Genomic DNA, 19,168 nt, shown 5'->3' with positions numbered 1-19,168 from the left:
GTATGGCATTAAAGTCAGAAATGGTTACAAAAGAAATAAAGATAAAATGCTTTCTGTAACTAAATTTATCTAGACTTGGTTCAAAGTGAAATCCTTACCACATGTTCCCAGCAACACAGCTGAGCAAATTCTCAAGTCAGGATCTCCCCTCAAAGTCTAAAGGGCTGGTTCCTTTGTCTTCTTAGGTGAGAGAAATACCTGGGGTGTTTTTGCCCCTCACTTTCATAGTCTAGTCACCCTTTCAAATGCATTTTCCTGAGGCTTATCCCAGATAAAGTTCTTTCCAGCTGTGAGGATGGAGACACAGTGTCTAGTGGTTAAAGAGGTTCCATGTTGTTAAAATGCAGATCAATCTGTTTCTGCTCCCCTCCATTGCCAAAGAATGGCCACTTGACCAGTGATTGACAGTTAACTTTGATGACACCTGGCTGGAGGCATCAGCTTGTCCTTTGTCTTTGAGGAACAGGCTTACCCCATTCCCAGACTTGTCTGGTAAATATATTTCAGTCATAATTTCAGCTTATGTTCATAACTTTACATATAATGCTGCTACACACATTTCACCATGATATTACTGACTGGTGAGTTATGAGTTTTCAAATGATACCTCACAAGGCATGTTTCATACAAAGATTTTTGCAACAGCGTGTAGGATGTAAACACAGGGATGCATTGGGTCACAAAGGGGCTTGAGTCTCATTTACATACCAAGGCCCCCTTACACCACTCTGGCTGTATATTTACAGCCTCTTAAAAGCCTCTTCACATGGCCAGAGAAAATAAGCACCAGGCTCTGAAGTTTTCAGAGCAGAGAATGATGTTTACCTTTGTGTTTGTATAGCACCAGCCACAGTGGGGCCTTGATATTCATAATATTAGTAATGATTAATAAGTAATAAATAATAGTGAGAAATGAAAACAGGAATAGAGGTACCAAATGCAGTGGGAAAGCAACGGGGTAGGGCTGTTAAGGTGGACAGCACAGTGTGAAGGGAGTCAAATGTGGAGGAGAAGAAAGAGCTACTCATGGAGACCAGTACTTCTCCACGTCGACAGAGTTGCATTCCCATGACACTATGCACTGTGGGGGGCTCCTATGTTTCCACACATCAAATTCTATGATACCATGGGAAAGCATGAGCAGCAGCTCTGTCATTTGAGGGATACTGAACCCTGGAGGGGGGAAGTGATAGAAAAGATAGTTTGAGAGGCTTGTGACAAATTCACATTGAGAGACAGGAGGGAAATTGCCATGCTGAGCACACTTCCTAAGAGAATACCAATGTAGGAGCGCAGTTCAAAGGGTAGCTCCTGTCCCATTCCCTTAATACCTTAGTGATTCTTCTGCCAAAGAGGTCAAAATAAGCTCACTGCTTCCAACATGCCAAGAAGCAGGCTGAGTTGCATGAGTAATGACTTGCCTTGAGCTGTACTTAAATGTCAGAGAGCCAGATCCTCTGCCCCTGCTCCAGCAGCTTTGCACAGTCCCAGTGGCACAAACCAGCCAGAAAGGCTATCTGGATATTTCTACAGCGTAAAGAGAATATCCAGATGGAGTAGAACCAACACAGCCAGTTCCGCACGAATCCATCCTGGCCCCAGTACAGGGGGTGTGGCTGAGAGAAAGGGGGCATGACCATAGAATCCTTGCATTGGTGTGATCCCTAGCTGCCAAACCAGCTCCTTGGGGCTGTGAACAGATGGGAACAACTTTGAGCAGCCTTAAGGATGCTCTAAATTATGCTGGTGGCCAGCCCCAGGATCTGGGTGGTGGAAAGATGGTTTAAATGCCACCTTTTGGCTCCCTCCCCCAAGACGCATCAAGAACAGAACAGCCTGTCCTTGGATTTGGCTCAGAGGCTGTATCCATTCAGTATACATGACCACATTCTAAACTTGATTTACAACCTATGCAACCCTATCAATGTCAAAAAAGGGTTTTGTGTAGTACAAATCAGATGGGACACTGGTCCCCGGTCATGTCAAGGGCAGATTAGCTCATTTGCTGAACCTGAGATGGCAAATGCAGCTCATTACTTGCAGGTGAATTGCAAAACTCAAAGCAAACCAGAAGTACAGTAACTCTACTGGGGCTATTCAGCATATATTTCTGGACCAGAAATATATGCTGAATAGCCCCAGTAAGCAGGCTCTTGGGGGCCAGGCCGTGCAGAAACATAGCTGACTTTTAAAACTGTCTCCTTTTAATCTGGATATTTTACGAGACAGTCTATATGGAAATTGAACCAAGATGACACACAGAGATAATGCAAGCAGTGAATATCCCAGCAGTGTGAAACACATCAGTTTCACCCTGGAGGCCTCATGGTAATGCTGGCTTCAATGCACCCAGTCTTACTTTTCCTCCCTTGGAGATTCACTTAGTTGAATCTACTGGTTTTGCCTGGATTTTCATGCATCAGCTCACCATTTCTCATGGCTTTGATGGATCTTTCTGAGCTGAGCCTCATTCACTATCATTTATGGTGTGACATTAGTTGTCTGTGAGTATTCAAACCCACCAGGTATTTGTGAAAGTCTTCTGGCACCCCACAGTTGAATGCAACTGCTTCTCAGCTGCATGTGTTGAATGTTTCCATGTATAAGCAGCCCTGCAAAGTGGATCCAGTGCGGAAGTTTTGCCTTCTCCTCATTGGATGGAACCTTTGTGGGGAAAACAACAAAACTCAATCCCCTGAATAAAAGTGTAGATGCACCCCTTATGGAAACTTAACTTTTCACCACAAAATCAGCCTTGTGTGACAAAATGACAGTTTTCTGTGTGCAAACAAAGCACCTTTTGCACTTGAAAAATATTCAAAACAACAAAAAATGTTTTGCTTCCTTTCAGAGTAGCAGCTGTGATAGTCTGTATTCGCAAAAAGAAAAGGAGTACTTGTGGCACCTTAGAGACTAACCAATTTATTTGAGCATAAGCTTTTGTGAGCTACATACATCGCGAGATGTAGCCAATGAAGTGAGCTCATGCTCAAATAAATTGGTTAGTCTCTAAGGTGCCACTAGTACTCCTTTTCTTTTTGCTTCCTTTGTAATGCTAAAATGAGATTTTTGTTCCTCTCAGAACTCTGTAATATGCCACCCAGAAATTTGATCCTGCAAAACTCAGTCCTACCGTTAATATACCTATGGAATTCTTGGCTCCAGAATTGGGCCCTAAAATTGAATACATGTATAGTTTCTCTAAGTTAAATATATTAGGCTAAATTCTGATCTCAGTTAAAGCCAGAGAAACGTCACTGAAATTACTCTAAATATACCAGCTGAGCTTCTGTGACCTCCACGGCAATTACTCTGGATTTATAGCCGTATAACTGCAGTCAAATTCCAGCCCATTGTTTGTTTTGTAGTGTGTAATTTGAGCCCTCATTATGTGTAACATTTTTCTTCCCCCTTACTGGCAGATAACTGAATAGGAGAAAATCTATTGGGATCTATATACATGTAATCAGGTTCTTTAGAAATTACTCTAAAACTGTACCAAGTTTAATAGCTCATAAAATCTATGGAAAAAAGTTCATCCTCTTATAGATCAGAATAGCAAAGCTATCATTCTCTATTTTATTCTGTGGGATGGTTTTAAAAAACGTCTATGCAAATGATATTTTCTATTACATATGTGAGTTGAACTCCTGGCTCCATTGAAGACCATGGCAAAACTCCCATTGACTTTAATGGGGCCAGGATATCACACACAGGATTTTTCCATAAGAGAAAATTCCTTTCAATAACCTTTCCAAAACCAACTGAAGTTGCTTTTGGTATTTATATTTCCCATTACTGAATACAAAATTAATACAGAGGGCAGTTAGAGAAACCAATATATCTCAAATGAAACAATCTAGATGACTTCAGACCAGTTTGCTTATATTTAAATCAATCCACATTTGAAAAGAGCTGTCTTATTATTTTACCCTAGTCTTTATGTTTGGTATCCAAAGCACTGGGGTATTAAGCTTTTACTTTCTAGTCAATGAGTCATTCAGATAACATTGGCACTAGTGAAAACCCACAGAATTAGATGAATCACTGGTCATTTTAAAATCAAGATTGGATATTTTTCTAAAAGATAAGCTCTAATTCAAACAAAAATTAATTCAGGGAAGTCCTATGGCCTATTTTATACAGGAGTTCAGAGTAGATGATCACAGTGCAGCCTTCTGGCTTCATAATCTATGAATTTATAAACATCTCTTATCCCTTCTATTCCTGTTTACTAAAATACCATTAAGTTCCACTAGATGTCAGTATTACTTCACTATTTGAATGAACTCAAGTCATAATAACAGGTTTCAGAGTAGCATAATGTTTCAAGACTGATACAGCCTTCAACCTGCTAAAATACAAATGTGTGTGGCCTTCACAATATGGGCTAGAGATCAAAAGTGAAGGATATTTAGTCAAAGAAAGCAGAGCAAAAGCATGAAAAAAGGCTTCCAGGGCAGGCCTGTTTCTTATTATGAAGACATCTTATAGTTCAGCACAAAAGAGGAAGAAAAACTAGGACCAAATTATTCCTGGAGTAACTCTGTTGATTATTTTAAACTGTAGCAGGAAGCAAGGGAGGAGTCCAGGATCTGGGAAGGCTTCTAGGCAGAAGCTTTACAGTGATTCCGAGAGAGAGGCAGAGTAACTTTAGGGATATTCTGTTTCCAGATATTCTGTTTCTCTTCTATAAACCACGCCCCTCACTGTAGTATCTGAGCGCTTTCTATTAATGCATTAAGCAACACGACTAACATCTGTTTTCCTTAATGTAAGTTCCTTGTTCAGTGTTCGAAGAAACTAACTTTTTCTCAAAAAGAAAAGGAGGACTTGTGGCACCTTAGAGACTAACAAATTTATTTGAGTGTAAGCTTTTGTGAGCTACAGCTCACTTCATCGGATGCATATTTTTCTGTGATTCTTTACCATTGTCACATGCTGTTTATTCTATTACCGTCATGACTCATGGTTGATGGCACTAAACTCATGGGCATCTGTTTCCTCTTGCTGATATAGACATGAAGCACACCGGAAGTTTTGTGCAGCATAATTAGGTCAGCCTCAGATTTACATTCTTTTATATAGAGAGGGTTTATTATGTTGCTAAAATTCTTCCAAGATCCATTCTAAACCTTTGCCTCCTTTTAACATCCAGAAGCAAAGATGCAAAAAAGCAGCAACATGATTTTGCAAATGCATTTGATGTGGCTCCTCTTTGCCTGGTTTGAAGGTCAGTGGTCCATTCTTCTTCTTTTCTCAGGCTACTTTGAGTTCCAAGGCTCACAAAAGATAGCAATGTAAATATTCTTATATTTTCCCTTGTTCTAGAATCCAGCGGGCAGATTGTTGTCACTCAGACACCTGCTTCTGTGACGGTGCTTCCAGGAGAGACGGTCACCATTCAGTGCAAGGCATCCAGCTCCATGGGTGATGATATGGAATTATATCAGTTCAAATCAGTATGAGCTCCCAATCTCCTTATTCATACTGGAAACGACCATTTCACTGAGGTCCCGGATCGATTCAGTGGTCGATACAGCGGCACTGACTTCACATTCACCTTTGGTGGGGTGCAGGCTGATGATGAAGGTGAATACTACCGTGGACAGCAGTACAGCACCCGTTTGCGGTGATACAGTGCAATACAATTGGTTAAAGCACCAAGGAGCTCACAGTGTGAAAGGTGAGAAGTATCTTTGCCTGTGACTATACCAGTTTATAGGGAAATTTTAACTAGAGAATAATTATTATAGAAGAATTTTATGGGTCTTTTGGAGATTAGTGCTTATTTCCCATACAGTCGTTTTGGTGAAAAATAACTTTTTCAGTACCTAAATTACCCATTAGCAGAAGGAAAGACTGAGATTCACTTCCTTGCATATCATCAGAGAATTTATGTGAGGCCAGATTGAGAAGTCCCCAGCTCCCATTTTGACAGCCCAATAAGTGGACAGTAGAATTGGTTTAAAAAATTGGGGCAGCGGGGGGGGGTTCCAATGCAATTTCAATGAAAATTTCATCAGAAATCCTTCCGTATCCCAGGATATATTGACCATTCACACTGTGGCTGGTGTTCCAAACCCTGCCATAAATGGGTGTCAGTTTATCAGAATACTTTGGTATTCTAGAACCAGAACCAGATTTCTACTTAATTACTGTCATGAACATCACTCCATAAACATGAGCATATTTCTCTTGTTAGTGCTACTCCTACTTCAGGACACTGAGGCTTGTATGCATCTGTGCCCTCTTAATAATAAAGCCCTGATGAAGCACCCAGGAAGCCTGTTAAATATAGTTGAGCCCAGCCTCAGATTTACATGTGTGACCACAAAGACGTCTTACATTTTTCCCCAGTAATTGTAAACCGTGGCTGCATTTTAGCTATTCGTGTTGAGAAATTAATCTAGAAGGAAAATGATTTTGCAAATGTATTTGAGTTAACTCCTCTTTTCCTTCTTGGAAGGTCAGCTGTGCAGATTTCTAGGTTCTTCATCTTTAAATCAGTCCTCTCAAAATAATGTTCATTAAAAATCTGTTCCTAGAATCCAGTGTGCAGATTGTGATCGCTGAGACACCTGCTTGTGACAGTGCTTCCAGGAGAGAGAGTCACCCTTCAGCGCAAGGCTTCATGTTCCATGAGGGATGGTCTGAATTTATATTTGCTGAAATCAGGACAGACTCCCAAGCTCCTCAAAGATGATGCAACTGTTTGATTCAGTGGTAGATACAAGGGCACTGACTTCACATTCACTATTCGTGGGGTGCAGGTTGATGATGCAGGTGAATACTACTGTGGACAGGACTATGACACCTGCTCACAGTGAGACAATTCAACACAAAAACTTCTTCACTGTCACAACCCTTTTGCAGTGAAGCAGAAGGACACAGCTGTGCATGTTTCTAGATTAATATACTTGGAAAGTTTCATTTGAGGATAATAATTACAATGTCACACTTCCATTGTAATCAGGTTTATGGATTTGTTCCTCTTACAGACATTTTTGGATAAAATTCATTGTGTTCCATCTGCGAAGCCCAGAATCACAGTCCCGTGACTTTCTATAAATGGAATCTGATTGCCTCCCCCCCCCCCCCCCAAAAAAAAATCTCAGTGCATTTTTCAGGAACACCTCAAATGAATTCTCTGTCTATACCATCACCATTACGATGTGCAGGCTGAAGATGCGGGAGAATACTATTGTGAACATGACTAGGGTTCTGATTTCACACAGTGATACAGTCCAATACAAAAACCCGTTCATGCCAGAGCACACTGGGTGTGAAGCCAATGAGGGCAGTTGGGGACGCTTCTGATTCAGTTGGTTTAGAATATTTAAACTGGGAGTAGGTTTAGAAAGCAAACGACCATTCATCTTAGAGCATGTGCTTGGCAAAACTCCTCTCCCCTGGAAACAGCACAGCAATGCTACAGGCCTATTCACTACAATACCTGAGGTACACACACAGAGCTCACCTATATTGTCACAGGTCCATTAGTGCCCTTTAATAACAACAGTAGTATGTAGGCTTTTCATAGCTGTACATCTACAAAACACAGCGCACTAATAATTTTTACCCCAGTCCCATGTTCTAACCTTAAAAGTTCTTAATGTTATTGTGAACATTTGTGGTTTTTCTTTCATTACATCAGCCCAGGTTAGGCAATTCTAACGGGCAGAAATCTATTTTAAAACACAATTAACAATATAAATGACCAGCTCGTCACATAATTTTAATCTTATGGAGTACATTCTGTATGAGCCATTCTCGTGGGTATGAAACAGCTTCCATACCAGGAGAGACTAAATAGACTGGGACTGTTCATCTTGGAAAAGAGATGACCAAGGGGTGGGATATGAAGGAGGTCTATTAAATCATGTCTGGTGTGGAAAAAGTGAATAGGGAAGTGTCATTTACCCCTTCCCATAACACAAGAACTAGCGGTCACCCGATGAAATTAACAGGCAGCCATTTTAAAACAAAAAAAGGAAGTACTTCACACAACACCCTGCCAGGGGATGTTGTGAAGGCTAAAAGTACAAATGGTTTCAAAACAGAATTAGATAAATTCCTGGAGGATGGGTCCATAAATGGCTATTAGCCAAGACGGTCAGGAATGCAACCCCATGCTCCAAGTGTCTATAGAGCTTCAATTGCAGGAAGCTGGGACTGGAAGACAGATGATGGATCACTCAATAATTGCCCTGTTCTGTTCATTCCCTCTGCAGCATCTGGTATTGGCCACTCTCAGAATACAGGATACTGGGCTAGATGGACTATTGGTCTGACCCAGTATGACCGTTGTTATGTTCTTCCAATATATATTGCAATATTTCTCTTGCAGTGTATGTCACTGCTGATTGTGTAGTGCAAATACATTAAAAAGACACACTGCACTAGGTGATATTTTCCTACAGGGCTTAATTCTCTTTCTAGCAGCCTACTTTCAAACAGGTTTTGTCCATATTCATCATCAAGAATTGTTTCAATTCAGTTTCCTCACTGGCTTCTAACTGCAGATAGTTCTGAGCCTGCAAAAGGGAATTCCCCCTTTAGTCCCAGGAGAGATGCAGGTGTCTGCTTCCTGAAAGACCCGTCTGTCTCTTCTCACTTTCCCTGTTTCAGATCTCTTCTCTACCCCGCATATCACCCCATGACCCAGCCACTGTCACTGGACCATATCTCCACTAGAAACCTTATGAATTGCTTTCTGTCAGTCATTTGGCGCTGCTACTTCCAACTCTGGGTGCTGCTGATTCAGTGCATTGGGGACACACAGGCTGAAAGAACAAGTGGGAGAGAGATCAAGAACCCAGAGGATTCAGAAACACTGAGTTCAGTCGTGTAAAACTGCATCTAGTGTGCCTAGCTAGAACCAACTTCCCTCCTGCACACCCCTCATTACAGGGATTTTTCATTGTCCAGACAGCGTCCATACTGGTGCTGAGCTGCTGAAAATTCTAGACTGATGAAAAGTTCTCCATGCCACCTACACGACTCACTGTGCCCTGCACTAGGGAATTACTCTTCTGACTGATGGGAAAATGATCACCTGCATCCTTGCTTTTGAAATGTACTGGACTGGAATCTCGATGGAGCCTGTCTGTGTTGCTCCTTCATAAGTTTAATCTGATGCCCTGCCTACGGGTTTGCACTGGCCCCATGCACTGCCATATGTGAGCTCCTTCCACATTAATTAATAGGTTTCAGAGGAACAGCCGTGTTAGTCTGTATTCGCAAAAAGAAAAGGAGTACTTGTGGCACCTTAGAGACTAACCAATTGGTTAGTCTCTAAGGTGCCACAAGTACTCCTTTTCTTTTTATTAATTAATAGGTTAACAGTTAGGCATAGTGAGGTCCTTTTCAGAGTTTATGGAGTCTTTGGCTCCCCTCTAGTTCCCTGACTACAGGAAGGGATGCTTCATTGCAGAAATGAAGAGATTCTAGTTGTGGAGGAACAGCTTTATCAAAGAGGAAGGTCTTGCTGAGGGACCTAAAGGCGATCAGCTCTGGCATTAATCTACTCTCTCCTGGAAGTTCATTCCACAGCCAGATCTCTTTGAGTGAGTCACTTCTCTACCTTGCTCCTGGTTTTGTTCTCTCAAGCTGTTTTGTTCTCTCTTGGTAGTTTGTAGATGAAGATACAGTCTCTCTCACAGCTGTGTAATTAGCCATTTTTTTTGTTTTGGTGGCCAAACAAACACAAAAATTGGGGTTGACCTGAAATAACTAACTTGTAGATGATTAATAAATCACTGGACCAACACTGCAAGCCACAAAGCCTGTGTTAGGTGCCCAGGCCCCTAAACAATGAATGGGGAAAGACAAGTGCTTAAGAATGTGATCCACAAAAAAACAGCACATTAAACACGGAGCTAGCAATGGGAGTTGCCCATCTGCCCACCCTCTCAGGGAAATAGGCACCTAAATCCAAGCTGCAGAGAGGTGCTTATCACAGCGATTCACAGCTGAAAACCCCTCTCCTGGAGTCAGGTGACTTAGGCATCTAAATGCTGGACTACAGAATTTCTCCCTTTCTCTCTCTCTGTCCCCCCTCCTCCCCATGAGTAATTATTTACCCAAAGTGGAATGGCTTCAACAGGAAAGACTGAGGGTGAATATCCCATAGCTTTGTGGTTAGAGCACTCTCCAGAGATGAGGGAAACCCCTGGTGTCTTCTTCTCAGGCAGAGAGGGGCACCTCCTCCTCCTACAGACAGATTTTGAATGGGACCTTCTGATCACACCTACCAGATCAGGCCCCATGAATGGAGACAAGTGTAGCACCTATTCCTCCCTGAGTTGTGGATCACACTGGGATTTAGGCAGGAGATCCGTGCCCAGACCCCTACAGTGAGGCAGCAGTGCACATGCCCAGAAACTTACGGAACTTTTACAGTGAAAATTTAGGCACTGCATGAATTTTGCCTCACAGTAGCACTTGAACTGGGATTTAGGCTCCTAAGTACCTTTGTGGAGCTGTGCCTTTGGGCCTCAGTTCCCCATCTGTAAAATGGAAATAGCAGCACTGCCCTACCTCACAGAGGTCTTGTGAGGATAGACACAGTAAAGAGTGTGAGCCACTCACATACCATGTTTCAGAGTAGCAGCCGTATTAGTCTGTATCCGCAAAAAGAAAAGGAGGACTTGTGGCACCTTAGAGACTAACAAATTTATTTGAGCATAAGCTTCCGTGAGCTACAGCTCACTTCATCAGATGCATTCAGTGGAAAATACAGTGGGGAGATTTTATATACACAGAGAACAGGAAACAATGGGTGTTACCATACACACTGTAACGAGAGTGATCAGGTAAGGTGAGCTATTACCAGCAGGAGAGAGAAGAAAAAACAAAACAATCTTTTGTAGTGATTGTTTCATGTTCTCCTGGTATATAAAATCTCCCCACTGTATTTTCCACTGCATGCATCCGATGAAATGAGCTGTAGCTCATGAAAGCTTATGCTCAAATAAATTTGTTAGTCTCTAAGGTGCCACAAGTACTCCTTTTCTTTTCACATACCATGGATTCTGCTTAGACCTAGATAATCTACTTATTAAATTGAACATTGTCTCAGGTACCACTAGAGGGAAGTATATGAATACTGATCTTCCCCACAGTCATATTTGGCTAATATATGGGCTGATCAGTAATAGGAATAAAGGCTGTGATTAGAATACTACATCCAAATCAAATCAAAAGTGATTTGTGCTATGAAATACAGATCGCAGTTATTATATCGATCCATTATTTTGCATATTCACAAACCACCTGCCATTCCCCCATTCTCCTGAGCCCCTATAAATACTTCACCTTCCCCTGTAGACTCACATTGCCAGAATCTATCTGTGAAGATTCTCTAACATGTAGGATATTTCTTACTCACGGTATCTGGTTGCTGCTGCACTGGGTTCGGGGTAAGGAAAAAGCTGCTGAATTATTACTATATAAAAAAACCTGGCCTCATTAGCTAAAATTATTTCCTGTCCCTTTTTCCAATAAATGTAGCTGATCCTTTGCATGAATGTATCAGTGAAATTAATAGAATTCTCTTCTATATTCCACTTGTATTTTTCCATTCTCTCTCTATATGCCTCGGTTCCAGTGGGCAGATTGTCATGACCCAGACTCCAGAATCTCTGTCAGTATGTCCAGGAGACAGAGTCACCATCAACTGCAAAGCCAGTTCCAGCATTGGTGGTGACACAGCCTGGTACCAGCAGAAATCAGGGCAAGTTTCTAAGTGCCTTATCTACAGCACTTCCACCCGTCCCTCTGGGATCCCAGACCGGTTCAGCGGCAGTGGGTCGGGCACTGACTACACAGTCACAATCAGCAGGTTGAAGCAGATGATGCTGGAGATTATTACTGCCAGCAGCATAGCAGCTCCCCTCTCACACAGTGATACAGAGAGGCACAAAAACCTCCCTGCAGCTGTTTAAGTTGTATAGAAACTGGGGCTTTTGATTATTTATTTAAGTGCTAGGGTTCTTTAAAAATCACCATTACCAAAGGTGTGCGGGGTGGGGCTGGTAGGGTGGAAAAAGGGAGGAGCCTTTTAAAATCTAATTCAATCAGGGGTGAAACATTTTAGTTTTAGCTTCATATCCTATCCAGGCCCCCGCATATTCAGTGCCCATTCACAACCCCCGCCCCCCAGTTCCAGTGACACCAAGCAGCTGAAAGTTTGAAACAAAAATCTCTTGAGCCCCTACCCAAAGCACAGCACCCAGCCTAAGTAGCCAGGCCAAGGGCTGGAAAAATTCATGGGAAAAAATAATCCCCTGAGTGTGGGGATTGGCTGTGGAGCCTTTCCACTGGGGCTGTGTTGGCAAATGAGGGTAGACTCTGGATGCTCTGCATGGCAGTGGATCCCCAGGACCCTCCCCTTCTCCCACCTGCCCACATTCCCTTTCACTTGCCCCCTGGAGCAGCAGAACTGCACCAGATTCACTGCCCAGAGCAGAGGCGGGATGGTGCCTTAGAGCTACAATATGTATTTTGATTCCGATCTCAGTCCGCACGTGTTTGGCACCAAGACGTGGAACTACATATTCATCTGGGGCAGGGGCAGCCTCCACCCAAACACTGAGCTGGGCTGAGGCCCTTCTCTTCTCCAAATATCACATTGGAGCAGAGACACATGTTTAATGCACATGGGTTTGGAGAACTCCTATACAGGACACATCTGCTTAAGCTCCCCCATGTAGGACAGAGATTCTCCCGTGAGTTAGAAATAGTCCTCACTTTATGAGCTAAGAGTGACCTTGCCAGCTGCTGAGCTCCTTCTGCCACAGGCGCATCCTTAAAAGGTGACTCTCTGATTTTTAGGCATGATTTGAAGACATACAAAGGGGAAACAGGACTTAGGTTCAAATGTGGAACACCTTCAAGTTACAGTGTACTGTTATAGCAGAAAGAACAGGAGGACTTGTGACACCTTAGAGACTAACACATTTATTTGAGCATAAGCTTTTGTGGGCTACAGCTCACTTCATCGGATGCATAGAATGGAACATATAGTACGAAGATATATATATACATACGGAGAAGGTGGAAGTTGCCACACAAACTGTAAGAGGCTAATTAATTAAGATGAGCTATTATCAGCAGGAGAAAAAAACTTTTGTAGGGATAATCAAGATGTCCCGTTTAGACAGTTGACAAGAAGGTGTGAGGATACTTAACATGGGGAAATTGATTCAATATGTGTAATGACCCAGCCACTCCCAGTCTCTATTCAAACCCAAGTTAATGGTATCTCGTTTGCATATTAATTCAAGCAATTAATTAATTAATTAATTCCCTTTGCTAGAGGAAGGTTTAGTCCTGTTTTTTTTTTTTGTAACGTTGAACTAAGCTTAGAGGGAGTTGCTCTGTGTTTGTGAATGTTTTGTTACCCTGTAAAGTTATCTTCCATCCTGATTTTACAGAGGTGATTCTTTTACCTTTTCTTTACATAAAATTCTTCTTTTAAGAATCTGATTGGGATTTGAAGTGTCCTAAAAACCCAAAGGTCTGGTTTACCTATTTGGTTGGTATATTATTCTCAAGCCTTCCCAGGAAAGGGGGTGAAGGAGCTTGGGGGGGATATTTTAGGGAACAGGAACTCTAAGTGGTCCTTTCCCTGATTCTTTGTCTAAATCACTTGGTGGTGGCAGCATACTGTTCAAGGACAAGGTGGAGTTTGTGCCTTGGGGAAGTTTTTAACCTAAGCTGGTAAAAATAAGCATAGGGGGTCTTTCATGTGGGTCCCCAGATCTGTACCCCAGAGTTCAGAGTGGGGAAGGAACCCTACAACAGAAAAGCTTCAAAAACAGACTCCAATGAGAAACTGCTGAGCTTGAATTAATATGCAAACTAAATATTCCTGTTCTTTTTGAGGATACAGACTAACACGGCTGCTACTCTGAAATCTGTTATAGCAGAGCAACACAGAAAACTGCCTTGTTTCAACTAGTGCTGGTTATTTATGTCCTGTGCTTGTGCCCTGTATGGGAGTTTTACCATTAGCACAGGTCTTCACTGAGCAACGGAATTTGATCCAATGGGTGCAGACCATAAACCAGTTTAGAAAGGGGCTCAGGCCCCCATAGACTGAGTTTTGTATAAGAGAAGCACAGTGAAGAGCTGAGAGAATGTGAATCCAAAATCAGCCAAATCATGTTCTTTGTGATGACAAGCACAATGAAGGTGAGATGGCTCTAGTAATGCATGTGCAAATATACACCTTCTCATCTTGCTAACTTGACAACTGATTATTACAAGCCCTCCTGTCTCGACTCAGGCAAATTTCCCTTTCAAACAGTGTCAGAACTGCAGGATCAGGTCCTCTGCGAGTAAAGCCACTTATTCGCATGCACCAACTTGCATGCATCTCTCACAGATTCAGTTATAATGTCTATGGGGGTAGAGATCTGGGCAAAATCCTGGCCCCATTGCAGTCAATGAGAGCTTTGCCATTGACTTCAATAGCTCCAAGATTCACCCCATGTTTATGTGCAGCGTCTGTACATTTCCTGCTCCTTGACTGCAGCTCCTAGGTGCGACCATAATACAAATAATAAAGAATTATAATGTCTTTCCAATTATTCTGTAAAGCACTTAGCATACTTTGGATGCTGTTAAATGAATCAATATCAAGCTCTTGAGCTGTAGCTCACGAAAGCTCATGCTCAAATAAATTTGTTAGCCTCTAAGGTGCCACAAGTCCTCCTTTTCTTTTTGCGAATACAGACTAACTCGGCTGCTACACTGAAACCTATTAATATCTGTGTATATGTAGGTCCTTCACGGTGTCAATCACCATGGTATCTGTGCACTTTCCATCTCAATATATATCTCTGTCTACACAGTATCTGTAATCCCGTAGGTCACAAGGAAAACAGATTAATTTTTGTCTCTTTTGGGAGGCAGACTCTGCAATCATTGGCACTCACAAAATTTCTGTCTTGTAGTATAAATCTTCTTAATTTATGGTGTGATTTCAGGATTCAGATGATTCTGATGTGAAAATCAAATGACAGAATAAGATCAAATTATAGAAAATCCCCAGTTATCACACAGACAGCCCTCGCTCTTCATACTTTCAGTTACATTGAAATCCCCACATGAATTATTGTGGCTTTATCAATATATTCCAGCATTATAGAGATAGTTACCTATCAAATGATTTTAAGAACATGTGGACATAGCTTTCATTATGGTTTCTTATGCATAGTGCTAGTGAGGAAACATACCTCTGTTTACCCTTGGCAATATAGCCATGACGCACACAGGAAACCAGTTGAGCATCATTAAGTCCAGCCTCAGATTTACATATCTTTCCACGCGTGATATTTAAGACGTTCTGCAAGCCATCCCACTAGTTGGAAACCTTTGTGAATTTTAACAGCAACAGAGAAAAAAAAAATCAGGAAAGACCATGATTTTGCAAATATATTTGACCTGGTTTCTCTTTTCCATGTTTGAAGGTAGGTCGCACAGCCATTGTTTTTGAACTCTAATGCAGAAGTTTCTAAAAGAGATTCACTAAAATGCTTCTTATTTCTCCCCTTTCCAGAATCCAGCGGGCAGATTGTTATCACTCAGACACCTGCTTCTGTGACGGTGCTTCCAGAAGAGACGGTCACCATTCAGTGCAAGGCGTCCAGCTCCATGAGTGATGATATGAGCTTATATCAGTTTAAATTGGGACAAAATCCCAAGCTCCTCATACATGATGCAAACAGCCGCTTCACAGGAGTCCCGGATCGATTCAGTGGTAGTTACAGTGGCACGGACTTCACATTCACCATAAGTGGTGTGCAGGCTGAAGATGGAGGAGACTACTATTGTGGACAAGACTACAGCCGTCCTCTCACAGTGATACAGTTCGGTACAAAAACCTCTTCGGTGCCACTGCACACACCATGTAGTGTAAAGCAGAAGGAAGCAGCTGTGTACCTATCAATCTGGCTTGAAAGTAACCTTTAAAATGTTATTGTTTAACTGGACTCTCCGGTGTCTTACATTCAGTCCTGTTACAGTATTTGCGGGTAGAGTTATTTTTCAGTAACTCAGCTGTCTGGGTCAGGAACTCTCAAGGCAGTAGCTGAAATGCACAAGCCAATCCCTCTGTTACACAATCCACTCAGTGCCCTATAAGCAGGACCTCAGTGGCTTTTTTAAGAAGCATAATTTTCAATGAATTTTTCAGAAGCACCCCAATCAATTCCCTCTGCACACATACACCCGTGTAACACATTCCTTACACACAAACCCTCCTGTACCATTAATATTGTCTGCACCATCTTACCACTGAACTTCCTTGGACGTTCCCTCCGAGCTGCTGGAAAATCCCCCAAAGCATAGAACCACATTATTCCACCGTATGGGGCTGCACAACTGCAGGGTCAGTGTGTGTGGGGAGGAGGGGGGGCTCTGGGAAAGAGACAGGATTCAGAGGCTGGAGCCTTCTTTACATAACTCCATTGGCTATCAACCCTGCTGAGGTTTTTTGCTGTTGTCCCACTCCCTTTGAGAGCTACGGGGTTGGGATTGCAGCATCAGCTGATAGGCTGCAGAGCTGTGTACACCCTGCCTGTCCTTTGGGAGCTAGATTCCCTCCCTTGCCCAGCTTGCAACAGTTTGTGTTGAAGTCTGAAAAATTACAAAAGGGTTCTCACCTTGTTTTATGATGGCAGCACCTAGAGGCCCCATTGTGCTAGGTGCTGTAAATGCAGATAGTAAAGTAAGAGCCAGTCCTGCCCCAAACAGTTGATAATCCCAATCTACTCAGCCGACAAAGGAACTGTTGTGATCCCTGTTATACGGATGGGAACTAATTCATGGAGAAATTCATAGCTTTTAAATCCAGAAGGGACAGTAGATCAAATGACTCACCCTATGAGTCTGTGGCAGAGCTGAGACTTGAATCCTGATCTCCTGAGTCCCAAACCCAGCCATATCCGTAAGACCATCCTTCTTCCGACACTGGATTGACAATAAAGTGACTAATACTGATCAATTAACCTAATAATCTGAGCTGCTTTGGTCTCAGCCCTCATGAAATTGGTCACACATGGCTTTTTGTTTATTGATGAATGAGCTTCCCCTGTTGGACACTGACCAGGTTGCTGGACTGGGGCTCACACACTAGAACCCAATCAGGAATCAGAGAAATGTAGGAGTGGGAGGGAACTCCGAAGGTCATGTAGTCTAGTCACCTGCACTGAGGCAGGCCTAAGGTGCTGACTGGTGCTTGGCTAACCTGTTCTTAACAAGTTCCAGTGAGGGAGATCCTACAACCTGCCTAGGTAATTTGTTCCAGCGCTTAACTACCCTGACCACTGGGAAGTTTTTCCCAGGGGTCTTCCCTTTGTCTAGATAGGCTCCAGTATTGCCTCTTTCTTTGCTCTCTGGCACACTTCCTGGGCAAAGGCTCCATCCTTTCCCCCTTTCATGTGAGTAGGACCTCACAGCCCAGCTGCCTTATGCCTCCAAGACCAGTGCTGAGCCTTCAACACACCCCACTTCAAAACACATGGGATTTTGCCTGAGTCAGGAATGCGGGATTGGGTTCTATGAAGGTAACACGTCTTTTTCTCAAGTACAAATATCAATGGATCTTTCCCATTCTAAACTGCAAGCTCTCCTGATCCAGACCCAGGTCTTTCTATCTATTCTGTAAAGCTCCTAACATATATTTGAGTGTTATAAAATAATAACCAATAATCAAATTCTATCCACATACACGTTCTCACCTGGCACCCAGCACCATGTTATCTGAACACCCCCCACTGATGATAAAGATACACTTATCTCTCAGTCAAACTGCGTGAGCAAAATGACTTGTACACAAACAAGAGCTGTGGACAAGGCTCTGTTCTGGGTTGGGGAGTCCTGGATTCTCTTTCCGCTCTACTGCAGACCTGCAGTGGGACCTTGGACAAGTACTACTCATTTCACAGTCATTTAATTCTCTTCGGAAAAATAAATCATCAGAACTTGTAACTTTTATTTTCCTAACTGAAGCAAGCAAATTGTAGGAAATCCCTAATCATTAAATGTCAGTCTATTCTTACTGTGTATACATTAGAAAATTCCAGAAAACGTCTCTGGATTTCTCAGAGTGTTTTAGTATTAAAGAGCTAGAGTCACCTAATCTGCTGGATTATTTCCATTTAACTGGGAATGTGCACACATGTCTCCTGTTAACATATCTCATGCTTAATGAGAAAGATTGACAATCAGCTGTTTCCTCCTGATAATAAAGCCCTAAAGCACACAGGAAGCTGTTGGGTATAATTTAGCCCATTCTCTCATTTACATATTTTTCCATACGTGACAGTTAATAAATTCTAAAATTCTTCCCAGTGGCTATAAACCAGTGCTGCATTTTAACAATTAGTGTCAAAGAAACTGATCTAGAAGGAACATGATTTTACAAATGCATTTGCTCTGGCTGCTGTTCTCTGTGTTTGGAGGTAGGTAACACAGCTCTCTTCATTCATTGAACTTCTCACCACTTGTTTTGATAAGAGATTCAGGGAAAGGGTTTTTATTTCTCTCTTTTCCTAGAATCCAGCGGGCAGATTGTTATCACTCAGACACCTGCTTCTGTGACGGTGCTTCCAGGAGAGACGGTCACCATTCAGTGCAAGGCATCCAGCTCCATGAGTAATGATATGCAATTACATCTGTTTAAATCGGGACAAATTCCCAAGCTCCTTATATATAATGGAGCCACCCGTTTCACCGGGGTCCCTGATCGATTCAGTGGTCGATACAGCGGCACCGACTTCACATTCACCATTAGTGGGGTGCAGGCTGATGATGAAGGTGAATACTACTGTCAGCAGGACTACACAACCCCGCTCACAGTGATACAACTCAATGCAAAAACCTCATTCGTGCTGTAGCCTTCTTGGCATGAAGGAGAAGGAAACAGCTGCAGTGGTATCTAAACGAATGGAGGTGAAAAGTTTCTAATGAGAATCATCCTCACAGTGGAAGCCTCTCATTGGACTTTCAGATGATTGGTTTTATTCCTCTAAAATTCTTCCTGAAATCAGTTTCTGTATTAACAGGGGCAGGCGCTGTATGGGAAGTAATTGAGGTACACCAGCCAACCCCATTATCACCCAGTCACTTTAATAGAACCCGATGGCCTTTTTCCCCC

The 19,168-nt window shown here is 42.4% G+C and overlaps 1 protein-coding gene across 1 annotated transcript; it reads left to right on the top strand.

Moving 5' to 3' along the window:
• The first annotated feature begins 5,528 nt into the window (after window positions 1–5,528).
• On the top strand, window positions 5,529–18,908 carry LOC140910998 (uncharacterized). Its single transcript, XM_073343210.1, has 3 exons — window positions 5,529–5,686; window positions 15,569–15,970; window positions 18,568–18,908. The coding sequence occupies exons 1-3, from the start codon at window positions 5,584–5,586 to the stop codon at window positions 18,906–18,908; spliced, it is 846 nt and encodes a 281-aa protein (XP_073199311.1). The 5' UTR covers window positions 5,529–5,583.
• Window positions 18,909–19,168: the final 260 nt, after the last annotated feature.

Source organism: Lepidochelys kempii, chromosome 4 (assembly GCF_965140265.1).
Source record: "Lepidochelys kempii isolate rLepKem1 chromosome 4, rLepKem1.hap2, whole genome shotgun sequence".
NCBI classification, from domain to species: domain Eukaryota; kingdom Metazoa; phylum Chordata; order Testudines; family Cheloniidae; genus Lepidochelys; species Lepidochelys kempii.
The sequence above is the reverse complement of the archived record's forward strand: the minus strand, read 5'-3'. Positions and strand labels throughout refer to the sequence as shown.